Source organism: Castor canadensis, chromosome 1, assembly GCF_047511655.1.
Source record: "Castor canadensis chromosome 1, mCasCan1.hap1v2, whole genome shotgun sequence".
NCBI classification, from domain to species: domain Eukaryota; kingdom Metazoa; phylum Chordata; class Mammalia; order Rodentia; family Castoridae; genus Castor; species Castor canadensis.
Genome location: NC_133386.1, coordinates 42,161,585 through 42,184,155, shown reverse-complemented (window position 1 = coordinate 42,184,155; position 22,571 = coordinate 42,161,585). Strand labels below are relative to the sequence as shown.

Here is a 22,571-nt window from a genome sequence, read left to right as displayed (position 1 = left end):
TTTTTAACTTAATGTAAACCATGGAATGTTGAAAGTTCTATAGAATGTCAAGTCTAGTAATAACTCTGAACTTCATTTACATCAGTGGTCCCAAATGGGGATGGTATATCCCCCCAGAGGACACTTTGGACATTCATAGGTCTGTTTTGATGTTACTGAGCAGGGCTACTACTGGTGTATTGAGCATGTGCCAGGAGCTTAGACATGCGATAGTCCTGTACAACAACTTGCAAATGTCTTGGTATTTGTAGGGACGAAAAACCTGTTTATAATTATCTAAAACTAATTCTATTTTATAAAAAATCCTAATTTTTTAAATATACATTGAATATAACTGTTAATCAAAGCAAATAGTACATTTATTTAATGTGAAACCTTATAAGACCCAACTTGGTTACCATTTTAGAAAATCTCTGTGTCAGTGGTAATACTGCTTGCATGTATTATCTAGGCACTAAAACAAAAAAGTCAGTCTTATTTGTTGCTGACATGGTCTCAATGAATTCACATATGGATACCAGTTGTATCTTACACTGTAGTGTATCCAAGTAAATCACTTTCTATTTACTTCCTACATTGAGTTTAAAATATGTGAATAGCTGCTAATATTATCTACAGATTAAGTTTCAGGAAGGGGATAGGGCACTATAAAATGTTTGTATAAAAAGTAAGAGCTGTATAACATACAGAGTTGGATGCTCTATGTGACACAGGTGGATGAACTAGACTTATTGCTACCAGTTTCATCATGCTGTACATTTATAAAATACTCAGCCTTTTTATTATTTATTTTTAACTCAATCTTTTTAATAGCTTCCACATGTGCCTTTTTTATATTTGATTCTGAAAGATTATCCTAAAATTAAAATGGTACTGTTGAGATCCTCATTTATTAAATAAGAAAGTGACTTAGTCTTTAGTCCTCACTTCATGCTTTATTGTGTCCATTTCTTTTGAAAATTATAGTTTAAGTTCTAAAAATTCAAACTACAAGAATTTTGGCTTCTTTATTTTAACTTCAGATTCTATCCTTAAGGTACTTTTGTACACTAATCACATTTTTTGAAGAGTATGATTGTGTTAGTGATGTCCTGGTTTATACAATCCTATTTTTGGAAAAAACCTGAGAGTCATATAGTATTAAACACACTGTAATGAGCCTCTGGAATAATAATAAACTGTAACTGATTTATAGGCAGAGATAATTTAATTGTGCCAATATCCTCAAAGATAAAGTTATTATTTTCTGAATGATAAATTCTGCATTTAAAGTCTACAAAGTAGTTGGCTGCTAAATATTATTAACCACACAGCAGACATATGAATCCCAGGAACACACAAAAAGAGATATTCTCTCTGTACCTGACAGTCATTTTAATGCCAAGCTGCTGCACAGATGAAAGACTTTCATTCTTCACATTTGCATCAGTAGCTGAAAACAACAGAAAACCAAGTTATAAAAATGTATAAAAGTCTGCATAATAACCACATTTTAATTGAAAATTGATGAAAGCAATATTTTTACATATTAATGTTAATGTTGAAAACTGATGAATTTGTTCTTTTATAAGAGCTGTCAGTTATATTTTCAAAGGAATTAACACACAACTTTTTTACAAATAACTTTTCTCCTATTAAAAGCATTTAAAACCATGCTAAATATAAAATGACTAATAATTTTAAGACAATTTATTTTACTTGGCCCTAAACAACAATAGCAAAAAAACCCCAAAAAACAAAGAGCCATTAGACCTAAAAAATGATCTAGAAACACTGTAACTGCCATCCAATGCATATGTAAGATTCTGAACTAAAAAGTATATGAGCATAGTTGATTTTTCTTTCCTGACATTCATGCTAAAATCTTTCAATAAGCAGGCTTCCATGTTTACAAAATAACAATATATTGAGGGTTGAGTGACTGAGTTTCTCCCTGCAGACAAGATTTTCTTCATGAAGTAGAAATTGTGATTATCTACCAAATGTGAGAAGGGGTATACAGCACAGAGCACAATGAAAGGTTGAAATTTTGGCTTAATTCTTGAAAACACTGGATGACAAGTTAACAGTGAATATTCAAAAGCATCACTAGTCTAAGGAAATGCTAGAGTAGACACACACCCACACACATGCGCATGCACACAATTAAGAGAATCACCCAAAATCACACAGCTATCTAGTGGTAGAGATAAGCAAAAGCTAAGTTTTCTGAATCCCCTATTACTGGGTTTCCACCTTTATTACATATTGGTGTATTTCATCCTATCGATATAATCTATTTAAACTGTAGACTCATTCATTCCTTTTAAGAAGTCATTTCTGATATAGTAAGTATAGAGCACCATACCAGAAGCTATGAGGGATAAAAGATAAATCATACATGATGCGCTGAAAGAACTTTTTGTATAGTGTCAGAGATAAAATGTGTAAACAGATAACTCTGATAAAGGCATTTTAAAGGCTTAAGTGGAAGAAGAATGATACAGATAAAGTGTTTTATGAATTCTAAAGAGGAGGAGATTATTTCCAGTGGGTTAGGAAGGAGTGGTATTTAAGCCAAACATTAAAATATGAGTAGACTTTAGATCTTCAAAGATTGGGAAGAACAAATTAAACATCAAGAGTTATCAAACATGTACTCTCATCAGAGTACAGCAATAATGAACCTTCGACACTCAGAGTTAAGTTGACCAGTATATCCTTATTTGCAGAGAATTTCATGATGCTAACGCTCGTGCTTCAGAAGCCACTCACAGTCCCATGGAGATGAGACTGATGGTCACCATATGTAAAGTGTTAATTTTCTTACAGAAAATTTTCTTACAGAAAAATAAAACAAAAAAAAAACTTAAAAGCTTAAAAAATTGGGGGGGCTTGAGGTGTAGCTCAAGTGGTAGAGTGCTCACCTAGTAAGCACAAAGCCCTGGGTTCAAACGCAGTACTGCCAAAAAATTCCTTTAAAAAACTGTCAAAATGTATGTGGTTAATTCCTTGATAAATGACACTGGAATTCAAACTTAGTAATATTGTTTATTTTGCTTATGATGTTTATTTTGCTCATGGTTAAGCCACAGTTTACGTAGCTTAAAATTTTTTGTTATGTAGAATTCTCAGTGTGTTAACAGATGTTCCTTCTTGCCCTGGATGAGAAGGATATTAGTTCTGCACTTCTACTACAAGATCCTCAACCTGTAGCAACAACAGGTTAAGATGAGGGGTGCTATTCAATGTCATTTCCAAAATTTTCAAATTGGAATGGGGCTGTGAGGTGCTCTAAGTCTCTGGTAGAAAAAAAATGAATCTATCATATAGGGAGGAACAGATAAAGGAGACAGACTGATAAGCTCAGCTTTGCCCCATTTATGAAAGTTAATGGTTCTGCTACTTCTCCTATGCAGAATAAGAGAAAAGTGTGATTTGGGATTCAACTACTCGATATCAAGCGTGCACACAAACATATGAATTATTCTCACTTTCATAATCATTCATATATTAAAATACCATAATTTCAAATTTTCAATCTTATCAACAGCATTTAAAAATCTAGCTACAAGTTAAACACATTTTCATATATTCCCACTGCAATATAATCAGGTTAAATTAATGTGGGTATTGACCAGGAGGTTCTTTTTGTTTCAGTACCTTAATCTGTTCCTGATGGTCCTATATTTTATATAGGGTTATATTTTTGCTTTTCAAATTCAAATGATATAAAATTTTCATACTTTACTGTAGATGATACTGGCTGATTTCACCAACTTAAATAGTTTTAAGAAAATAAACCTACCTAAAAATTTTGACCTACAACTATGGGATAACCTCTTTTGACTATCATAATGTGACATAGTGACAATAATGTGTCTTCTAATGAGTAGGCTTCCTTTCTGGAAAGTATAATGCAGATAGCTATCTTAACTATGGAGGAGGAATGTGCAATGGTACTAAGAAAGTGATTCTCAATGTCATGTGTCCTGTTGATCACAGCAGTTTCTACCAGGAGATAATGACCTCCACATTGGTGAGATTGGCAAAAAAGTCAAGGAACAAGGTGAGAGATGTTTTCTGAAGGTAATAGACCACCAATGTTATATGAGCATCAGGGTCATTTAGCTCTCCTCCTGATGCAGGAAAGGACTTCTTCCAGAGTGGTTTTTCTGTGTGGACTGAGATGAGTCATTTGACTTTTCTAGAGTTGTATGAATAATTTTCAAGGTCTACTTCCCTTAAAAGTTTATGATCTTATCTTCACATAAAAATATAGCTCTGCTCATTTCAATAGATAATAGTTCCCTATCATGGCTATGACTCAAAATGCTGAGATTTTTCTAAAAGTAAAGATAAACATACTCTATTCTAGATCACTGAATCAGACTGCAAAGGGTGAGTATTCAGTCATTTTCATTTTTGAAGACTTTTACAGCTTATTTCTTGGGCATTAAAGTTGACATCCACACTTAAAAGTAAGAATAAAATTTAGATAATAGCTGCAATTGGACAGAAATATTTACTACTCAAATTTCACTTTAATGAATGGTTCAGTTAAATTCGCAAAAAGGCTTTTACAGGGTCTATGTGGAGACAGTAAGTATACCAAAACAAACATCAAATAACTGATTTTTAAATGTCACTGATATGAAACGTAAATAACTTTAGCATGAAAAACCTTCTATAGAAAACACAGAAAAAAATGAAAATATTCCTTAAGTAGGAATGAAATTAGAAGATGGTTTATGGGCAAAAGTTAAAGAAAAGGCTTTAATTTTAGACTTGAGTTTGATATACATTATAAATTGGCAAGAAGAAATGGATATTGGACTATAAAAGTTCAGTGAGACAAACTTTCGTTACATACAACCTGGATTTAAAGCAATTTATTAAGTTATTTTTCGAGATAAAATTGATGAGACAAAATGAATAAGTAAAATTCAATGGCCAAAAATGGATTTCTTCACTGGTGAATGGTGGTGCTCTCTAATCCCAGTGCTCACAAAGTTGAGGCAGGAGGATCATGAGTGCGAGGCCTGTCTAGGTTACAAAGCAAGACCCTGCCTTAAAAAAAAAAAGGAAGGAAGGAAAAAAATTTAAAGAAAAAGAAAAAATGGACATCTTCAGGGGATTCTGTTGAGTATATGTGGTTAATTTAAGTGATATTCACACAGTATGTGGGGAACATAATAGTTGCTTAACACTGAGTGAATAAGTAGAGGAATGAAAAAACTTCCGGTAAGATCAACAACAACAACAACCCCCCCACACACTTTAAATATCAAGCTAGAAGAAAGGTAAATAAGGAAGCAGATATGGGCTTAAAATATTTTCTGGTCAAACAACAAACAAAAGATATAATTCCCATTCCATGAAGTCACTGTGAAAAGCATAAATTGCTGAAAGGTCAACCTACTTACTTAACAAAGCTGATTGAACCTAAGAAAGAAATAATATGAAAGTTATTTGGAATAATTAACCATTTTAATTATAACTATAATAGTCTCAGAATTAAATAAGCTGACAAAATTTACTTATTATGAACTGCAATCACTAACTCTGGCAATGCATTCTCTTCTATTTTTGGTTTGCAAAGCTAGCATATACAGCAACGGTAGGAGAAATTAAATCTATTCTGCCTGGCACTTGGCTAATGGTGTGGAAAAAAAATAAATTTTCAGAAGAGTAAAGAATTTCTCCACTGGAGGACAAATCCATGGTTTGGAGCAGCAGTTTTTGCTTGGCTGCTTACTGGTTTTCCTGAAGCCCTGCTGCATCTGTCATAAAGTCAAAGCTCTCACCACCCAAAGAAATCAAGTCAGAACATTCCTCTGCTCTCCCTTCCCTAAAGCCAGTCTGCAAGTTGTGTTGCTTCTTCTTCAAAATGAAGCTGTACTCATCCACTTTATTCAATTTTCACTGCCGTAAAACTCAATACCTGTGACGAAAGTACCATAAGTATCTCGGCTTAATCAGTACAGTCAGTGTTATTTGGAAAAAGGTATTACTCTTTCCACATCTCAATGATGTAATTACCCTTAGCTCAAAAATTCTTCCTATTTCTTTCAGTTCTAATGTCCCAACAGGCAGGACAAATACTATTCCTATTTGTCTATTTTTGTTTCCTCCTACCACCTTCAATGATGGCACAATAAATACCAACAATCCTTTCAATTGGACATATATGGCACATATAACAAACCCCTCATTGGTAATAGTCCAATTTAAATAGTGTATTAACGGAGGTAGCACATTGCTTGAAATAAAGCAGCCATCTAAGGAAAGGTCAGCTTCTCTTTATTTTCTATCTTACCATATGCTGCAGTTTACTTAATCATTTTAGGTGTATGTTTCTATTCCCCTTCCTTAAAATCAGGTTCACATTAGATACTTCCATGCAAATATCAAACACTGTACTTTATTCGCAAACACTGTATTAACTTGTCAAAGCTGAAACCAAAACTTAAGGATTTATTTAGGCTCATCATTTTAGAGGATTAAGTCCCTCCTTACTTGGTGCCATGCACATGGAAAGAAATCATGGCACTGGCAGCACATGGCAGAGGATGTTCTTCACTTGTCGGTGGTTGAAACAGAGAATATAGGAAGAAGCTAGGAACAAAATGCCACCAAGGACCTGTCCCCATGACCTACTTCCTAGCGCTAGGCCCCACCTCCTATAGATTCCAGAATGTCCCAAAAGCCTAGGTCTCATGAGCCTGTGGGGGACATTTCATATTCAAACCATAAGAAGAGAGGATCTAAGATAATGACAAGGGTACAGAAGAAGGAAGCCTAAGCTCCCTGACTCCAAAAACCTCCCTGAGACATTGGAGCCACACTTGGGTAATTCTGACTGCTTCTAGCCAAAACAGTAACTGACATCACATTAGGTGCAGAAAAAAATTCAAAGACTGACCCTCAAATCAGCCTTTAATTGCACCTAACAGCTGCAACCCACAACAAAGCCAGCAAGGTTGGTCCAGCCCCAGGGAAACAATCCTCCCCCATGGCAATCTATCTTTTTGTTTCTTTCTTTTCTTCTCTTCTCCTTCCTCCATCAAGCAGAAATAAAGCATCAACCAGAATCAAACTTTCAACATCCTGAACCCCTAGCCTATGGGAATCCTTCCCCTGCCATGCTGCACTGAGAAACTTTGGCACCATTTCTCGCCACTTCAGGCTCCAAACCTGCCTGCATGTCAAACAGGTGAGCACCACACATGTGGAAATCCCCTAACCACCAACAGGAACATAAACCAGTGCAGCCCCTGGCAGACTGATTCCCTCCCCGAAACAAAACTGGAAAACAGTGAACTGTAATCAAACACAGAGAGCAGAGGGGGTTATCCTGCACCAGAGAAAGGGGGTGAGGCAAGGAGCTAACTTAGCTCCAAATTCTCAGTAAATAAACACAAGAAAGGCAACAAAGGCTGAGAGCCCACAGGCAACAAGCCACTCCCCAAGCAGGGCAGGGAGTGGATCACAGAACTCATCTCCTAAGCCAGAGAGCAGCATCCAAAACCAAAATGCCCCGCAAAACTGAAAAACAAACTGCGAACTGTAATCGAGCATGGACAGTAGAGGAGGCGGGTGGCACACAGAAACTGCCCCAGAGAAAGAGGGTAGTGCAAAGAACTAAACTCTCATAGACAGCAATAAGCCACCTCCAAAGCAGGGACGGCAGTGGATCACAGAGCAGACATCCAGAACCAGAGGGCAGCATTCAAAAATGAACTGCCCCACCTTGCTGGGGGAGGAACTGACCAAACAGCTGCAGCTGAAGGATAACACAGCTACCAGCTGGGGAAAACAATAGCTCTGTCCACCCTGCATGATCTGCCAAACCTACTGCACCTCACAATTTCAATTAAACTGGTAGACAAAAGAACACAATGCTACTCACAAGCCAATCACTTGGTGAGACCATGCCAGAGCTTCTGTTTATATACCAGGACTGGATGCCGAGGAGCAACTCCAGAACTTAAACTAAGACTGAAATTCTATTGTTCTGGAACCTTGGAACCTGTCTTTTTTTTTTTTTTTCTTTTTGTTTGTTTGTTATATTATTGTGGGTTTTTTATTTTCATTTTTATTCCTATTTTCTTTTTTTCTTTCTGTACTATCAACTTTACTGTCACTATCTTCTCATCCCTACTCTCACCCCCTTCACTCTCCCTCCTTCTCCTGTGCTACAGGAGAAGCTCTCCTTCCTAACTACTCTTTCTGTCCCTTCTCATTCACTCTCTCTCTCTGCTTCACCTCCTCCTCCCATCCTCCCCAATCTGTCACCAGACTACCCCTCCCTCCTACATACTCACCACCTGCTGACCAACTTACTATATCAACTTTACATAAGCCCAACCCCCTGCAATCCCTGACACAAGCACCTACACTACAACAGAAATACACTCAAACACACACAAGGGCCACAAAACCCAGCAGCCCCCACATCGCTTGCCCCACTCACCTACCCCACTTCCTGCCTCCCTTTTTAGTGTCACCCTAACCAATTTTCCAAATTTCTATAGCTAGTCTAACAAAAGTTAACTCCCAAACTCCCACTGTTTATAGATAATACCACCAAAGGCTATTCTATATAATATATAAACAACTGGTTGGGCATTGAAACTGTGAATTAGTTATTGCTAAAATATACCTCCAGGCCAGGGACAGAAATAGCACACCAACCAGCAACTAGTCTATCAAGAACATAGCTGCACAGCACCAAGTGGAGCAATGGGAAGAAGAAGAAGGCATGGAAACCATGCTCCCCCAAAAATAATTCAATACAGAATTCAGAGGGAAATGAAAAAAACGGATACCCAGTTCCTGATCCTACCAAAACAATGATAAATGACACTAAGGAACCCAGCAATGACCACAAAAAAAACCCTCCGAAAAGAAATCTTGCAAGAAATCACTGAGAATTTCATGGAGAAGATACCAGACATGGTTAACCAAAATGTACAAGATGCACTCAAGAAATTTCAAGACAACATAAATGAAGAACATGAGAAGACACAGAAACAAATAAATGAACTCAGAGGTGCCCTAAATAAACACCGAAATGAAACGGAGAACACTATAAATACAGAGAAAAATGAATTAAAGATGAAAATAAAAAATATTAAAGAAGAAGTGACCAAAGATATGGAAAACCTCAGAAAAAAAAATCAAACAGAAACACAAAACAACAGTGGAAGGCCACACCAGCAGAGTAGAACAAGTGGAAGACAGAATCTCAGAACTTGAAGATAAAATAGAAATTAAAGAAAAAACTGAACAAGTGTTAGTCAAACAACTCAAGAGCTATGAAAGGAATATGCAAGAACTCACCAACTCCATCACAACACCAAACCTGAGAACCATGGGTATTGAAGAAGAGGTCCAAGCAAAAGTGATTCATAATATATTCAATAAAATAATAACAGCAAATTTCCCAAATACTGAGAAAGTTTTGCTCACTCAGGTACAGGAAGCCTCCAGGACACCAAACAGACTTGACCGAAATAGAACCTCCCCATGGCATATTATCATTAAAACAACAAGCACAGAGAATACAGAAAGAATACTGAAGGCTGTAAGAGAGAAGAAACAACATATAAAGGTAAACCCATCAAAATCACAGCAGATGGCTCAATGGAAACTTTTAAAGCAAGAAGGGCATACAGTGAGGTATTTCGGGCACTGAATGAAAATGACTTCAACCCTAGGATACTCTACCCAGCAAAACTATCATTCAAAATAGATGGAACAATAAAAATCTTCCACAATAACCAGAAACTAAAACAACATATAACCACCAAGCCACCACTACAAAAGATTCTCCAAAGAATTCTGCACCAGAAGGTGAAAGCAAACAAAACCACGAGAGGATGGGAAGTATCAAATCACAGAAGAAAAGACAAGGAATCAAGACAGTAGCATTGATTTGACTTTACACAATCAAATCCTTAAACAACAAAAACAACAAAATGGCAGGAATCACCACATACCTATCAATATAGACACTGAATGTCAACAGACTCAACTTCCCCATCAAAAGACTGTTTAGCAAACTGGATTAAAAGGAAGATCCAACAATCTGTTGTTTACAGGAGACCCATCTCATTGACAGAAACAAACACTGGCTAAGAGTGAAAGGCTAGAAGAAGATTTACCAAGCCAATGGCCCCTGAAAACAGGCAAGAATAGTAATACTTTTATCAGACAAAGTAGACTTCAAACTTACATTGACCAAACAAGATAAAGAAGGACACTTCATACTAATAAAAGGGGAAATACAACAAAAGGAAATAACAATTATAAATCCATGTACACCCAATGTCAGTGCACCCAATTTCATACTCTAAAAGTTTTAAAAGCACATATAGGCTCTAACATAGTGGTAGTGGGACACTTTAACATGCCCCTATCACCAATATATAGGTCATCCAAACAAAAAAATCAATAAAAAAATTCTAGAATTAAGTCACACCATAGGTCAAATGGACCTAACTGATGTCTACAGAATATTTCATCCAACATCCATACAATATACATTCTTCTCAGCAGCCCATGGAACTTTCTCCAAAACTGATCATATCTTAGTGCACAACGCAAGCCTCAGCAAATATAAGAAAACAGAAATCATCCCCTAAAAACTGAAACCATTCAGAAAAACTGAAACCATTTTCCCTAAAATCAGGAACAAGACAAGAGTGCCCATTCTGCCTACTCCTATTCAACACAGTCCTGGAATTCACAGCCAGAGAATTAAGGAAAGAAGATCTAATAAAAGGAATACAAAAAGGTAAAGAAACTGTCAAAGTATTCCTATTTGCAGACGACATGATCCTATACCTCAAACACCCAAAAAACTCTACCTAAAAACTCCTAGACACCATTAACACCCAATGTAGCAGGATAAAAAATCAACTTAGAAAAATCAGTAGCCTTCCTATATACCAACAATGAACAAATTGAGAAAGAATATCTGAAAACAATTCCATTTACAATAGCCTCAAAAAAATCAAATACCTAGGAGTAAACTTAACAAAGGATGTGAATGACCTCTACAAGGAAAGATACTTGTGTGGATATACAAACTGCAAATGTACAAAACTTTATCTGTTTGTCCTTTCTTCTTTCTTTAAGGGGATAAACAACCAAACTAATTGATCTTTCCAGATTTGCAAATTTTATAATAGATTGAAATCCTGAGGGAGCTAACAACAGATGGATGATTGTGTTATTCTAATTTCAACTACCTTAGGGTTTAGAGAGTTGTCATTTTTAAGAAGACAATCAGTTTCTCATTTCAAGACACATGCAAAAACATTGAAAATATCTAGCATTTTTTGAAATACCTTTTATATCAAAACATAGTTTTTGCCAATATATAATTAAATCATGGGAAATTTTATAATAGCAAACCATTGTTCTACCAACCAAAAATGCATGATAAAAGATAAGGACACCTGAAGCCTTTGGAAGAAAACAACACTAGCAATGAGCTCACGATATCATGCTAGTAAATATTAATCAGTCAACAAGAAGTCACATTCATTAAGGCTTTACTATGAAACTCTGATAGACAGTTGTTTAGCTGAAGCCTTTAAGGAATTTAAATTCACATTCAGGGTTTATATGCCTAGATAATACATTTAACAAATTTAACATCTGAGACTTCACTCAGCATGATTTAGAAATGTAATCGAGGATAGTAAACACATGCACACTAAGTAATCAGTCTCATTGAGTATTTAGGTAAGATATACAGCATAATTCAAATTTCACATCAGCTGCAGAAAATCTGAACAAGTAGAACACTATGCCAAAAAGAGTGCAGGAACTAGAGATCATTATACTTAAGTCTAGAGAGACATCCACTCTGGTCATGCAAATCTCCATGATTATCACTTCCTACACATTTTCTCTGTTACAGACTTGATCTTTAAGCCCCGTATGTTTTTCATATAAAATTTCAGGTTCATTCATGAAACTGTAATTTTCCTACCAAAAATTTTTCTCCAAAATCTCTTCACAATTCCTGATTTCTTTCCTCTGTGTCTCAGTTTCCTCATTTAAAATATGATTATGCCTATTTCAGACAACAATTATATGGTTGAATGACCAAATGTATATGAAGTGCATCAACACATCATCCAGTTTATAAGAGGTGTTCAATAGATATCAATTCTCTTCACCTACCTTAATTTATGTTAGTTTATTTTCATTTCTTTGTTTTCATCCTCTTATGATTTCTTTTATCCCTTTACAAATTTTACATTAGTTGTAACTATGGGTAAATAACTAGCTATAGCTTCATCTGTATATTTAAATATCAGCACATTTAGAATTATTGTGTAATTTTATTTGTGTGACTATAGTTTCATATATAACACAAGTATATTTTATCAAATACCACATGGAAGGCAAAAATGGAGTTTGAGATTCAATGGAACAATTTATCCAGACAAGATGATGACACAAATGGTAGATTAAAGTGAATGTAAAAAGAGCAAAGAAGAGGGACTTCTAATTTAAGATTAAAAGTTAATGTGATATTCTAACTGAAACTTTACAATTGAGTTGGACATTATCATGACGGTGTCATGGCAAGGGAAATGGCAATCCAAAAGAAACAACAGGAGCAAAGGTTCAATAAGGTGAAGGCATAGATAAGTTTGGGTGTACATATGGGTAATAAAACAAGAAAGACAGAATGACCCAGCCTGGAAATGTGCATTTTTTTTTCTTTTCATGGAAACATGGCTTATATAAGTATCTAGCTGGAATAAATAACATGTATTTGGATGATTTCTCCAGCAAATGGAGAAGTCATGTTACCCTTATGGTAAAGATAAGCAATTACCCTTGATGGTATACCATCATGAGTCCATGTTACCTCTACATTCTTCACTGTCCCTTTATTCATTCCCCCTTAAATACAAGATATTCACCACTGGAAAATTTCAGTTCTTTTAATTCACCATTTACACTGTTACTAAAATAATCTTCCTAAGGTAGAGATGAATTAAATAAAGCTTCTCTTCAGAAATCTTAACATGTGATAGAGAAAACCATTTAAGATAAACTCATTGCCACAGTATATAAAGCCCTATTCATTCTTGTAACCATTCTTTCTTTTATTTGGCAAACATTTATTGTGATTATTATTCTAGGTTTAAAGGACACAATGATGGGTAAGACAAAGAAACTACTTCATAGGAGTTTTAAACAAGTCAAGCATCAGACACTAGGTCAGAATTTGAGAAAGAAATGACAATGAGATGTATTACTGACTTAACAGACCACACTAACAGTTTAGAATTTTGCATTTCCAGATCATATCTTTCCCCTAAACTTCAGAAACACAAATGTAGCATGTACACAGCATATTTTACTTTAATGTCTGATAAGTATCTAAAATGTAGCATCATAAAAGCAAAAGCTAGTTTGTCACACTGCATCTCCTCATTCCTCCTACTTCTTCATCTTTACTACATGGTAATTCTACCCTTTCAGTTGCTCAGAATAAAAGCTTGGAGTCTTCCTTGACTTCTTCATTTCTCTCACATCCCATGTACAACCTTTTAATCTAATCCTGTTGGCCTTATTTTCAAAATGCTCTCAGAATTCAAGTCCTTCCCACAATCTTCACAACTAGAATCCTCATCTGAGTCATTACAGGTTTTCATCTGGATCATTTCAATAGAATAACTCATCATTCTGCTTTAGTCTTTAGTCCTCCTTTAGTCTTTATTCAACATGGTAGCAACAGTGGTCCTATAAAATGCAGGTGTACAGTGTGGTGTGTATGCCTGTATCTCTAGTTACTTGGGAGGCAGAACAGGAGGATCCTGAGTTCAAGGTCAGCCTGGGTAAAGGTGTAAACAAAAGAGTGGGGACATGGTTCAAGAGGTAAAGCACCTGAGTTAGATACATGAAGCCCTGGGTTTAAACTCCCCACATAAATAGCACAAATCAGCATATCACTCATATGATCAAAATCCTGAAATGACTTTGAAAACCCTGTATCACTTGCTCCCCTCTTGTATCAACACTAACAATCCTGCCCTTAATCTCTTCTGGCACTCTTTTCCTATGAAAATACTCATTTATCTTGTCTCCCCTACCCACTGCTGGTTGTTTTGCAAAAATCATGACATCAAAGAAACTTTATGTGAATACTATTTTATACTGTAACCTCATACAAGTGCTCTAGTACGTCAGCCATGCCCCCAGGCTTTTTTTTTTTTTTTTTTCAGTTATTTTTCAGGTAGGGTCTGATGTTTTTGCCTGGGCTGGCCTAGTCTGAGATCCTCCCAGTTATGCCTCCCACACAGATGCAATCACAGGCATTCATCATCACATGTGGCTTGTAGATTGAAATGGAGTCTCACTAACTTTTTGCTCAGGCTAGCCTTGAACTGTGAGCCTCCCAATTTCCCCTTCCCCCATAGCTGGGATTCCAGGCAGGAGCCACTGCACCTGGTCCACAACTAGCACTTCTTATCTCTGCTCTGTGTTTCATATTTCTCATTGATCACCATACCATTGCACATAGTGAACTTCTTACTTATTTTGTCGTCCCACCAGAAAGCGAACTCCATGAGGGCAATATTTTTCTCTCTTTTGTTCACTGTTGTGTCTCAGTGACTAGAAAAGTGTTAGTATAGTTAGGTACATCTATTTGTTGAATAAATGAATATGTATGTGCGTGTCCAGGGTGGGGAGAAGTTGACAGTGGTGTGACTAGTGCTGTTGACAAAAAAACATGATGTATGGAGAAAAAGGGATGACACTGTAGAAAAAGGAAAGGGCACAAAAATATAAGGCCCACTTTTTGCAGTGGTCAATAATGAACTTCTAAGGGGAAGGAGAATGAATGGATCCAGATCTCTACTTTAGTTTCCTCTGACAGCAGTACAAAAAAAAAAACCTTTGTAAAAGAAACAGACCCCATTCTGAAACACCATGTAAAGACTCTGCCATAATATCCTAGGGAAGAGGTGATATTGGACTGAACTAACATAAAGAGTAAAGATGGGACTGGAGGCATGGCTCAAAGCCCTGAGTTCAAACCCCAGTGTCCCTGCCCCCCCCCAAAAAGAGTAAAGATAGACAGAACTAGATAAATTTGAGATATATTAAGTATACAGAAAAAATATAATTTAGTAACTGCAAGGGGAACATGGACTGTAAAAGTCAGTGATGATTCTTCACTTTCTGGCTTACATAGTTAGTACATAACTGCACTGCCTACCAAGATAGAAAATGCAAAAGGAAAATATACGTCAATAAGGGCTGATGAGGTGAAGTCCCTGATGACATTTTTAGTTTGAGGGGACCATCCAGGCATTGCTTAACTACTAGGCAAGTAGAATTACAAGAAGGAAATTTATAATAGATCTTTAAGCACAGGGCATAAATTTTTAAGTCATTAATTTATACAAGGTAGATCAATGTTATAGCCTGAATATGGTTTGTCTCCTCTAAAACTCATGTTGAAGCTTAACCTACAACATGAGGTATAAGAGAATAGAAACCTAATCCGACAATAGCATTTTAGAGGTGGATCTTTGGGAGGTGATTTGGGCTAGATGAGGTCATAAGGGTAGAGTCTTCATTATTGTATGCTGGAGGCATTATATGAAGGAGAGAACAGAACTCATACACAGTCTTTTACCACATGATGTCCCTCCCCACTTCAAGACTCTGCTAGCAAGAAAGGCATCACCAGATGTATCCTTTCAAACTTGGACCATAACAGTGAACCAAAATATACCTCTTTTATTATTAATAATTTACTTAGTCCTTGGTATTAAAATATGACAACAGAAAACAAAGTAAGACAGTAAAATAGAAAAAATAAGATAAGATCACTAGAAATCACTGATAAAATTGGAAGAGTGGGAGACAGTACACCTAAGGACAAACAATTTCTAATGAATAGACAAAAAGTCCCAGAATTACAATGAAACATAGACATTCACAGAGACCGATCTCTGGAACATATATGACATCAAGGAAGAGATAAGCAGATATTTTGGATAGGAAAACTTGCATATATTTGTAATCACACACCTCTATGAAATACTGTTATCTGACATATTTAAGAATTATTGCAAATGCTACAATGTACCCCCACCCAGCACAACAATAAAAAAAGTGAAAAAAAATACTATGTTTGAGACTGGAACATTTTTCAAACTTCAAAATGTTTAAAATGTACCTGTATATTCCACTGAGGGGAAGTAACATTCAGATGCATTTTCAGTGAGATGAAGCACAAATTTTTCAAGTAATTCTACTAAAGCTGTAATAAGCAAGAGAATAATTAGGTTATTAAAGGTCAAGAATGATACGTGATAATGCATCACTAAACACAGACTCCTAGATAAATGTCACCTGAACTTCACAGTTATACTCAAAGAGGGTTTAATTCAAAATGCACATGATCTTACTATTCATTACAACCTTTCTGATTTAAATGAAATTTTAATGGCTTAGGTGAGAACCTATTCGATATAAAATTGGAAAAAAATAATCTGTTACTTTAGATTCCCCAAAGACTATTTCAGAACTTGCTAAATGATTTCAATGCACTCACTAGGCTGTAATGTTACCATAACTATTTGTACATACAGAAAAAAAAGTAGTAAACTCCAAGTTCATGATTAATGCACATCTCTTGTCCCTTTCAAATACTACATATTATGCTTTTTTGTTTTGTTGGCAGTAGTGGGGTCTGAACTTAGGGTTTCATACTTGCTTTTATCTGTTGAGATGGGGTCATATGAATTTTTTGACCAGGCTGGCTTCAAACCATTATCCTCCCAATCTCAGTCTCCCAATTAGCCAGGATTGAACATTTACACTGTATGTTTTATATACTTTGGAACTGATCACCTCTCTTTAAGGCAAACACATCAAAAGGAAGTTTGCTTTATCTGGCTTAGAAATGACAAAATGATTCTTTTCTAAGTTAGTTTGATAATGTCACTGTGTTTGCAAATATTAGCCCCCAAATGGATATTCCCAAGGAATAATTAGTATGCAACCCAGAGAGAGTTTTTAATTTACTGAAAAGAAAAATATCTGTAGATTCACTGACTTGCTTACAGATACATCAAGTATGCTTTGGTAAACTTTTAAAATTGTACCTTGTTACATTTAGGATATTAACTATGATGCATATTAACTGCATGGGCCTTATTTCATATCTGAGTGCATTTTAAGCATATAACTCATAAAGAATAATTAGTGTTCAACATGTAAAAGTGTAAAGTGAAAGAGGAATAACACATTTTTTCCCAAATTGTAGCTGACAAGCTGTATTTCGTAACATTTTGATGGGTAAGGATGGAAAGGAAATACTTTTATCCACTGAACTCTAGTCATAACATAATTTCAAAGCAAAATAAGGTAAGTATTTAAAAAAGTATGAAAATGCAATAGCCAGGGGTCAGAAAGGACATCAGTATTGTAGATTTCAGTTTATAGCAGCTGAAACTAGTTCTATCTTCACAAGTAAAGGCATAAATTCTAGCATACTGATAAAAACTTTCAAAGGTCTTTCTTTTATGAATCTATATGTAAATAACCATCAGGTGAAAACTTTTTACTTCTATGTATATAAACCTAGCCATTTATAATTCACTTAATGTTGTCTCTTGAAATAATATATTTTTCCCAAAAACAATCTTATAGTGAATGTCAGATTCACTACATACTTAATTCAATGATAAGACAAATCAGAAAGGCAAGATATGCATTAGTAACAAAGATTGTGCAGAAAGATCATTTTAAATTGAAATGTTCATTTAACGCTAATTCTAATGTAATTATTCTCATTTTAGTACAATGATATTTGCTGCCATGCTATGACTTTATTTTTTTATTTATTCATTTATTCACATGTGCATACATTGTTTGGGCCATTTCTCCCCCTTACCCCCCATTCTCTTCCTCCTCCCATGCTGTGACTTTAAGTGAAATATTTGAAATAGTAGGATAAGCCACAGCATAGTTCTAAATAATTCTTTCAATACTATGCCTAAAAGCAGGTATAAGAGTAAGGCATACAGTTAACTATGCTTCAGTGAATGGAGAACATTCTTCATCACATCTGGGAAGAAGTTATATACAACATGATCTGGCATGTAAGAATCAGACTGATTGCACATTATTTTATAGCAAGTACTGATCTTGAAATATGAAGTTAAAGGATCAATATATTACAGTCTTCTTAAGTAATTGTTATATCTTCATACGCAAAAATAATATCACTAAAGTACTTGATAAAGGTACTGGATTTTTAACTATTTCAATATATTCAGTTTGCCCAGCAACCCTTATGAACTGGCATAATTTCCATACACTCTGAGGGATGGGCTATAGCTATGGAATAATGCTAAAACCTTCTCCACATGTGGCAACTGAACTTATGGCTCTGGTTTCATTAGCATGTCTCTCTAACCCCAACCTGTAAGAGTACCTGAACTACACTAGAGTGGCTATTTATTTCAGTATGTCCAACAGATTCATTTACTATGAAATCACTGAAAATTCCATTATCTGTAACTTAAAAAACCACTTTGTTCATGTCATAATATAATTCCTAACTTCAAAAACAAATTAATTCTAGGATACTGCCTAGAAAGTAAGGTACAGAATAATGTTTTGTCTAATGTGTATTAATTAATTTTAAGTGGCAGACCTGAAATTTCTACAAAGGATTTTAAATTATGGCCTTTATCTACCTTTAATTATGTGTAGTCCCAGGGATAAGAACACAATATTAAAAGATTCTAAAAATTTATAGAAGTTATCATACTTAAAAGAACATATGTGCTAGTTCTCATTCTTATTCTAGAGACAACCTGTTTTCAGTCTAATGAGTGTTATTTATTTCCTGATAAACTTTTAGCACTTTTGCTACATTTTCACATTTTACCTCAACTCTTCTCTCAAAAGAGGCAAGGACTGAGGTAGATAGCTGCACTGACTTTCTAGTAACATTTTTGGTGCTGTGATTTGGATCTCAAATCTAAAAAGTCTTCACTCAGATCGCTTACATCTATTTCAGCACAAGGTAAGAACTGTCCTCCCCACCTCTGTCTGGGTTGAAGACATGCCTAGAGGTTACTTCTAGATTCTGTCTCTGCCATTCCTGCCAGGTTTCTAAGCACCAGCTGTTTCCTTTTCCTGGGTGCTCATTCAGATCTCTAATCTAACATTTCCTCTCTCTGCCCCTATTGCTTCACTCTTTTGTATGAAACTGGGCTTTTTCCTTTTAGACCACCACCTCAGAAAAAAGCTTATTCCAAGTAAGTTCTTCTCTCATTATTAAGACATTTCCTTTGTTGCAGGCCTATAGCCCAATCCTGTGCTATCATGGACTCAATTAGATGAAATTCCTCATGCTGTAAGAGACACTTAAAGATAAGGAATGACTGTTCCTTCAGATGGATCACAGGGAAAAAACAGATGCTGGAAGGAAAAGAGGTGCCAAGGAGAGGAAATTAGAAAGTGTGTACTACACTAATTTCTACTAGTAGGATGCTTCAGAAGTGACCCGAAAGGTTTACCTAGCTTGTGGGTCAGGAGAAAGCTCCTCCCCCAATCTAGGCTTGAGTTTTCAACTTAGGTTACTTCCTCTTTCTTTTGCTTCTTTGCCATGAGGTCAGAGGTTTTGCTTTACCCCACACTTCCACCATGATGTGCTGTCCCTCCATCAGAGACCTAAGAGCAAAGTGTCTGCTCAATCATGGAGTGGCAGTAAGCCAAAATAAATACTTTCACTTTATAAATTGTTTGTTTCAAGTATTTGTTACAGTGGCAATAAGCTGACTAATGTAAGAAACATGATTATTGACAAATAAAAAGGCATATAATATTGTACTGAGTAAAATCACACAAGAAAATAATTATCTATGGTTGCTACTGACTTATTTTGCTTACATAAAATAATCTGGGCATGGTAGCATGTGTCTGGATTCCCAGCAATTGGGAGGATAAGGTGGAAGGATTGCAAGTTTGAGGCTGGCCTGGGTTACGTAGCAAGACATTGTCTCCAAAAAAAAAACATCATACATTAGATAATAATAGTCTAGTTGCAGAAGGGAAAAATCCTTGAATTGGATACAAATTAATGACATATTTAGGAACAAAATCTTTAAGAATAGGCTATTGGGAGGGTAAGAGTCCTTTGAGGAAAAGGAAAGGAGAAGCCAAGTATAATTAGGTTTCTTCTTTTAATGACTGGGTAGTTGCTGTTATTGGTAACTATCAGAAAGGGGACTGCAACAGTAGAAATGTATTATATCTCATATTCTTCATTGTATCACACACATGACAAACCTAAAACTTGAGGACAGCATTAAAATTTAACAAATGGTCATTCAAAAAGGAAAACTGGATTAAATCCACAGAACAAAATAAAATCTTAAATACAGCCAAAGGTGAACTACAAATAAAAACACAGGATATTTTTAAGAGGATTTTGTTTCATATCATCCTTTTCATCCTGAGTAATTATGTGAAGACATCTAATATGCATACTGTAGAACAGACTTTACCCTTAACACTTTTTTATTAAAAGGAACAAGAACCCTTTGGCGTTTATATTTAAGGGCAGGAAAAATTATTCCAGGAGACATTCCTATTCTCACCAAGCCAGCATTCCTTCAAAGGTAAATAGAAAAACAAACAAACAAACAAACAATTAAAACCAGAGAGACAGGAAGAGAGAGATCAAAAGTGCAAAGGAATGCTTATAAAGAAAGTATTTAGAGGGATCCAAGATGGAGACTAGAGAGCAGAAGCAGTCAGCGTGAGCTCCGTAAATCAAAAATTTTGCTGAGATGCTAGAACCACACTTGGCAGGAAAAAACCACCAAGAAGAATCAAAACTCCAACACCCTGAACCCCCAGCCCATACATAGCTTCTCCACACCAAGTTACATTGAGAAAATGAGGGGTCCTATGCCACCAGATGCCAGCTCCAAACCTCCTTGGGAGATGCAGACCAACAGATGAGCAAATAAGCGGCACACGGTATTCCCCTGGGATAAACCAGCATACCCCCTGGACAGACTGACCCCCACCCCAACAACAACAAAAAACCCTGAATAAACAAGGGAGTGAAAAGGACCATGCAGCAGAGGGGGTGTGCTCTGAGCACACCTGAGAAGGAGGGAGTGGAAAGGAGCTGATCTCCATGCAAACTTTCAGTAAACAAAGACTGGAAAGGCAGAAGGGCCAACAGTGGGCGGGTGATAAGCTGCTGTCTGAAATAGGGCAGATAGCTTTATTTCAGCTCATCTCCTGAGCCTGTGAGCAACATCCAAAGTCAAACAATGTTGCAAAACTGAAAAACAGTCAACAATCCAGCATAACATGCTGACAGCAGAGAACAGGCTGACAAATCACTAACTTTGCCCCAGAGAAAGGGCGCAAGGCAAAGAAACAAACCCCAATAAACCAACACAGCAAAAACCCAACTCCAAAGCAGGACTGCTAGTGGGCCACAGAGCTGATCTCTGGAACCTGAGGACAAGCTACACCTCACTGAGGGAGGAGCTGACTAAGCAGCTGCTACTGAAAGACAGAAAAAAAACCTGGCAAGTCTCTCCAACCACCTGGTGAAATTAAGACAGAGCTTCTGCTTAAATACCAATACAAGGACTGGATGCTGAAAGAGTAACACTAGAACAACTAAGACTGAAATTCTATTGTTCCTGAACCAGGAATTTTTTTTTCTATGTTTGTTTGTTTTGTTCTCTGTTTGTCCACCACTTCTCCCTGTTGATTTCTTTGGTTCTCTCTTTTTTATTTTCGTTTTGTATATTTCTTTGTTCTGTTAGTTTTAGTACTGTAAGTTAGCTAATATTACATTACACAAAGACCATGGACAGAAACACCACCAAGTGGAGTGATGGGAAGATGAAAAAGGGATGGAAACCATTCTACCCCCCAAAATAAATTAATACAGTATTCAGAGGGAAATGAAGAAATTGGGTATGCAGTTCCAGACTCCAACAAAACAAAGATAAATGATGCCAACCCAACAATATCCACAAGAACATTCTGAAAGAAGAAATCCTTCAAGTAATCACTGAGAAGTTCATGGAGATGGAGATGTTACTAGACATGGTCAACCAAAACATACAGGAGGCACTCAAGAAATTCCAAGACAACAAAAATAAAGAATATGAGAAAACACAAAAACAAATAAATGAACTCATAGGAGCCCTAAATAAATATCAACGTGAAATAGAGAACACCATAAATAGAGAGATAAATGAATTAAGGTTGAAAATTGACAATATTGAAGAGGAAGTGACCCAAGATAGAGAAAACTTCAGAAAAATGAATGAAACAAAAATACAAAACACAATGGAAAGCAACTCCAGCAGACTTAGAATAAGCAGAAGACAGAATCTCAGAACTTGAAGACCAAATGGAAATTAAAGGAAAAAATGAAGAGCTATTAGTCAAATAACGGAAGACCTGTGAAAGGAATATGCAAGAACTCACTGACTCCATCAAAAGACCAAACCTGAGAATCATGGGCATTGAAGAAGGAGAAGGGG

General features: G+C 36.0%; 1 protein-coding gene across 6 annotated transcripts in view; it reads right to left on the bottom strand.

The window, feature by feature from the left end:
* Tbc1d32 (TBC1 domain family member 32) overlaps positions 1–22,571 on the bottom strand; it is a 239,191-nt gene that overhangs the window by 24,893 nt on the left and 191,727 nt on the right. For 5 of the 6 annotated variants that reach the window (XM_074075464.1, XM_074075472.1, XM_074075457.1 and 2 more), the window contains 2 exons: positions 16,208–16,291; positions 1,363–1,432 (listed from right to left, as the gene is read on the bottom strand). In XM_074075464.1, coding sequence (XP_073931565.1) covers positions 1,363–1,432; positions 16,208–16,291 — 154 coding nt within the window. The remainder of the gene's footprint in view (positions 1–1,362; positions 1,433–16,207; positions 16,292–22,571) is intronic. The other variant, XM_074075460.1, reaches the window with a different exon arrangement.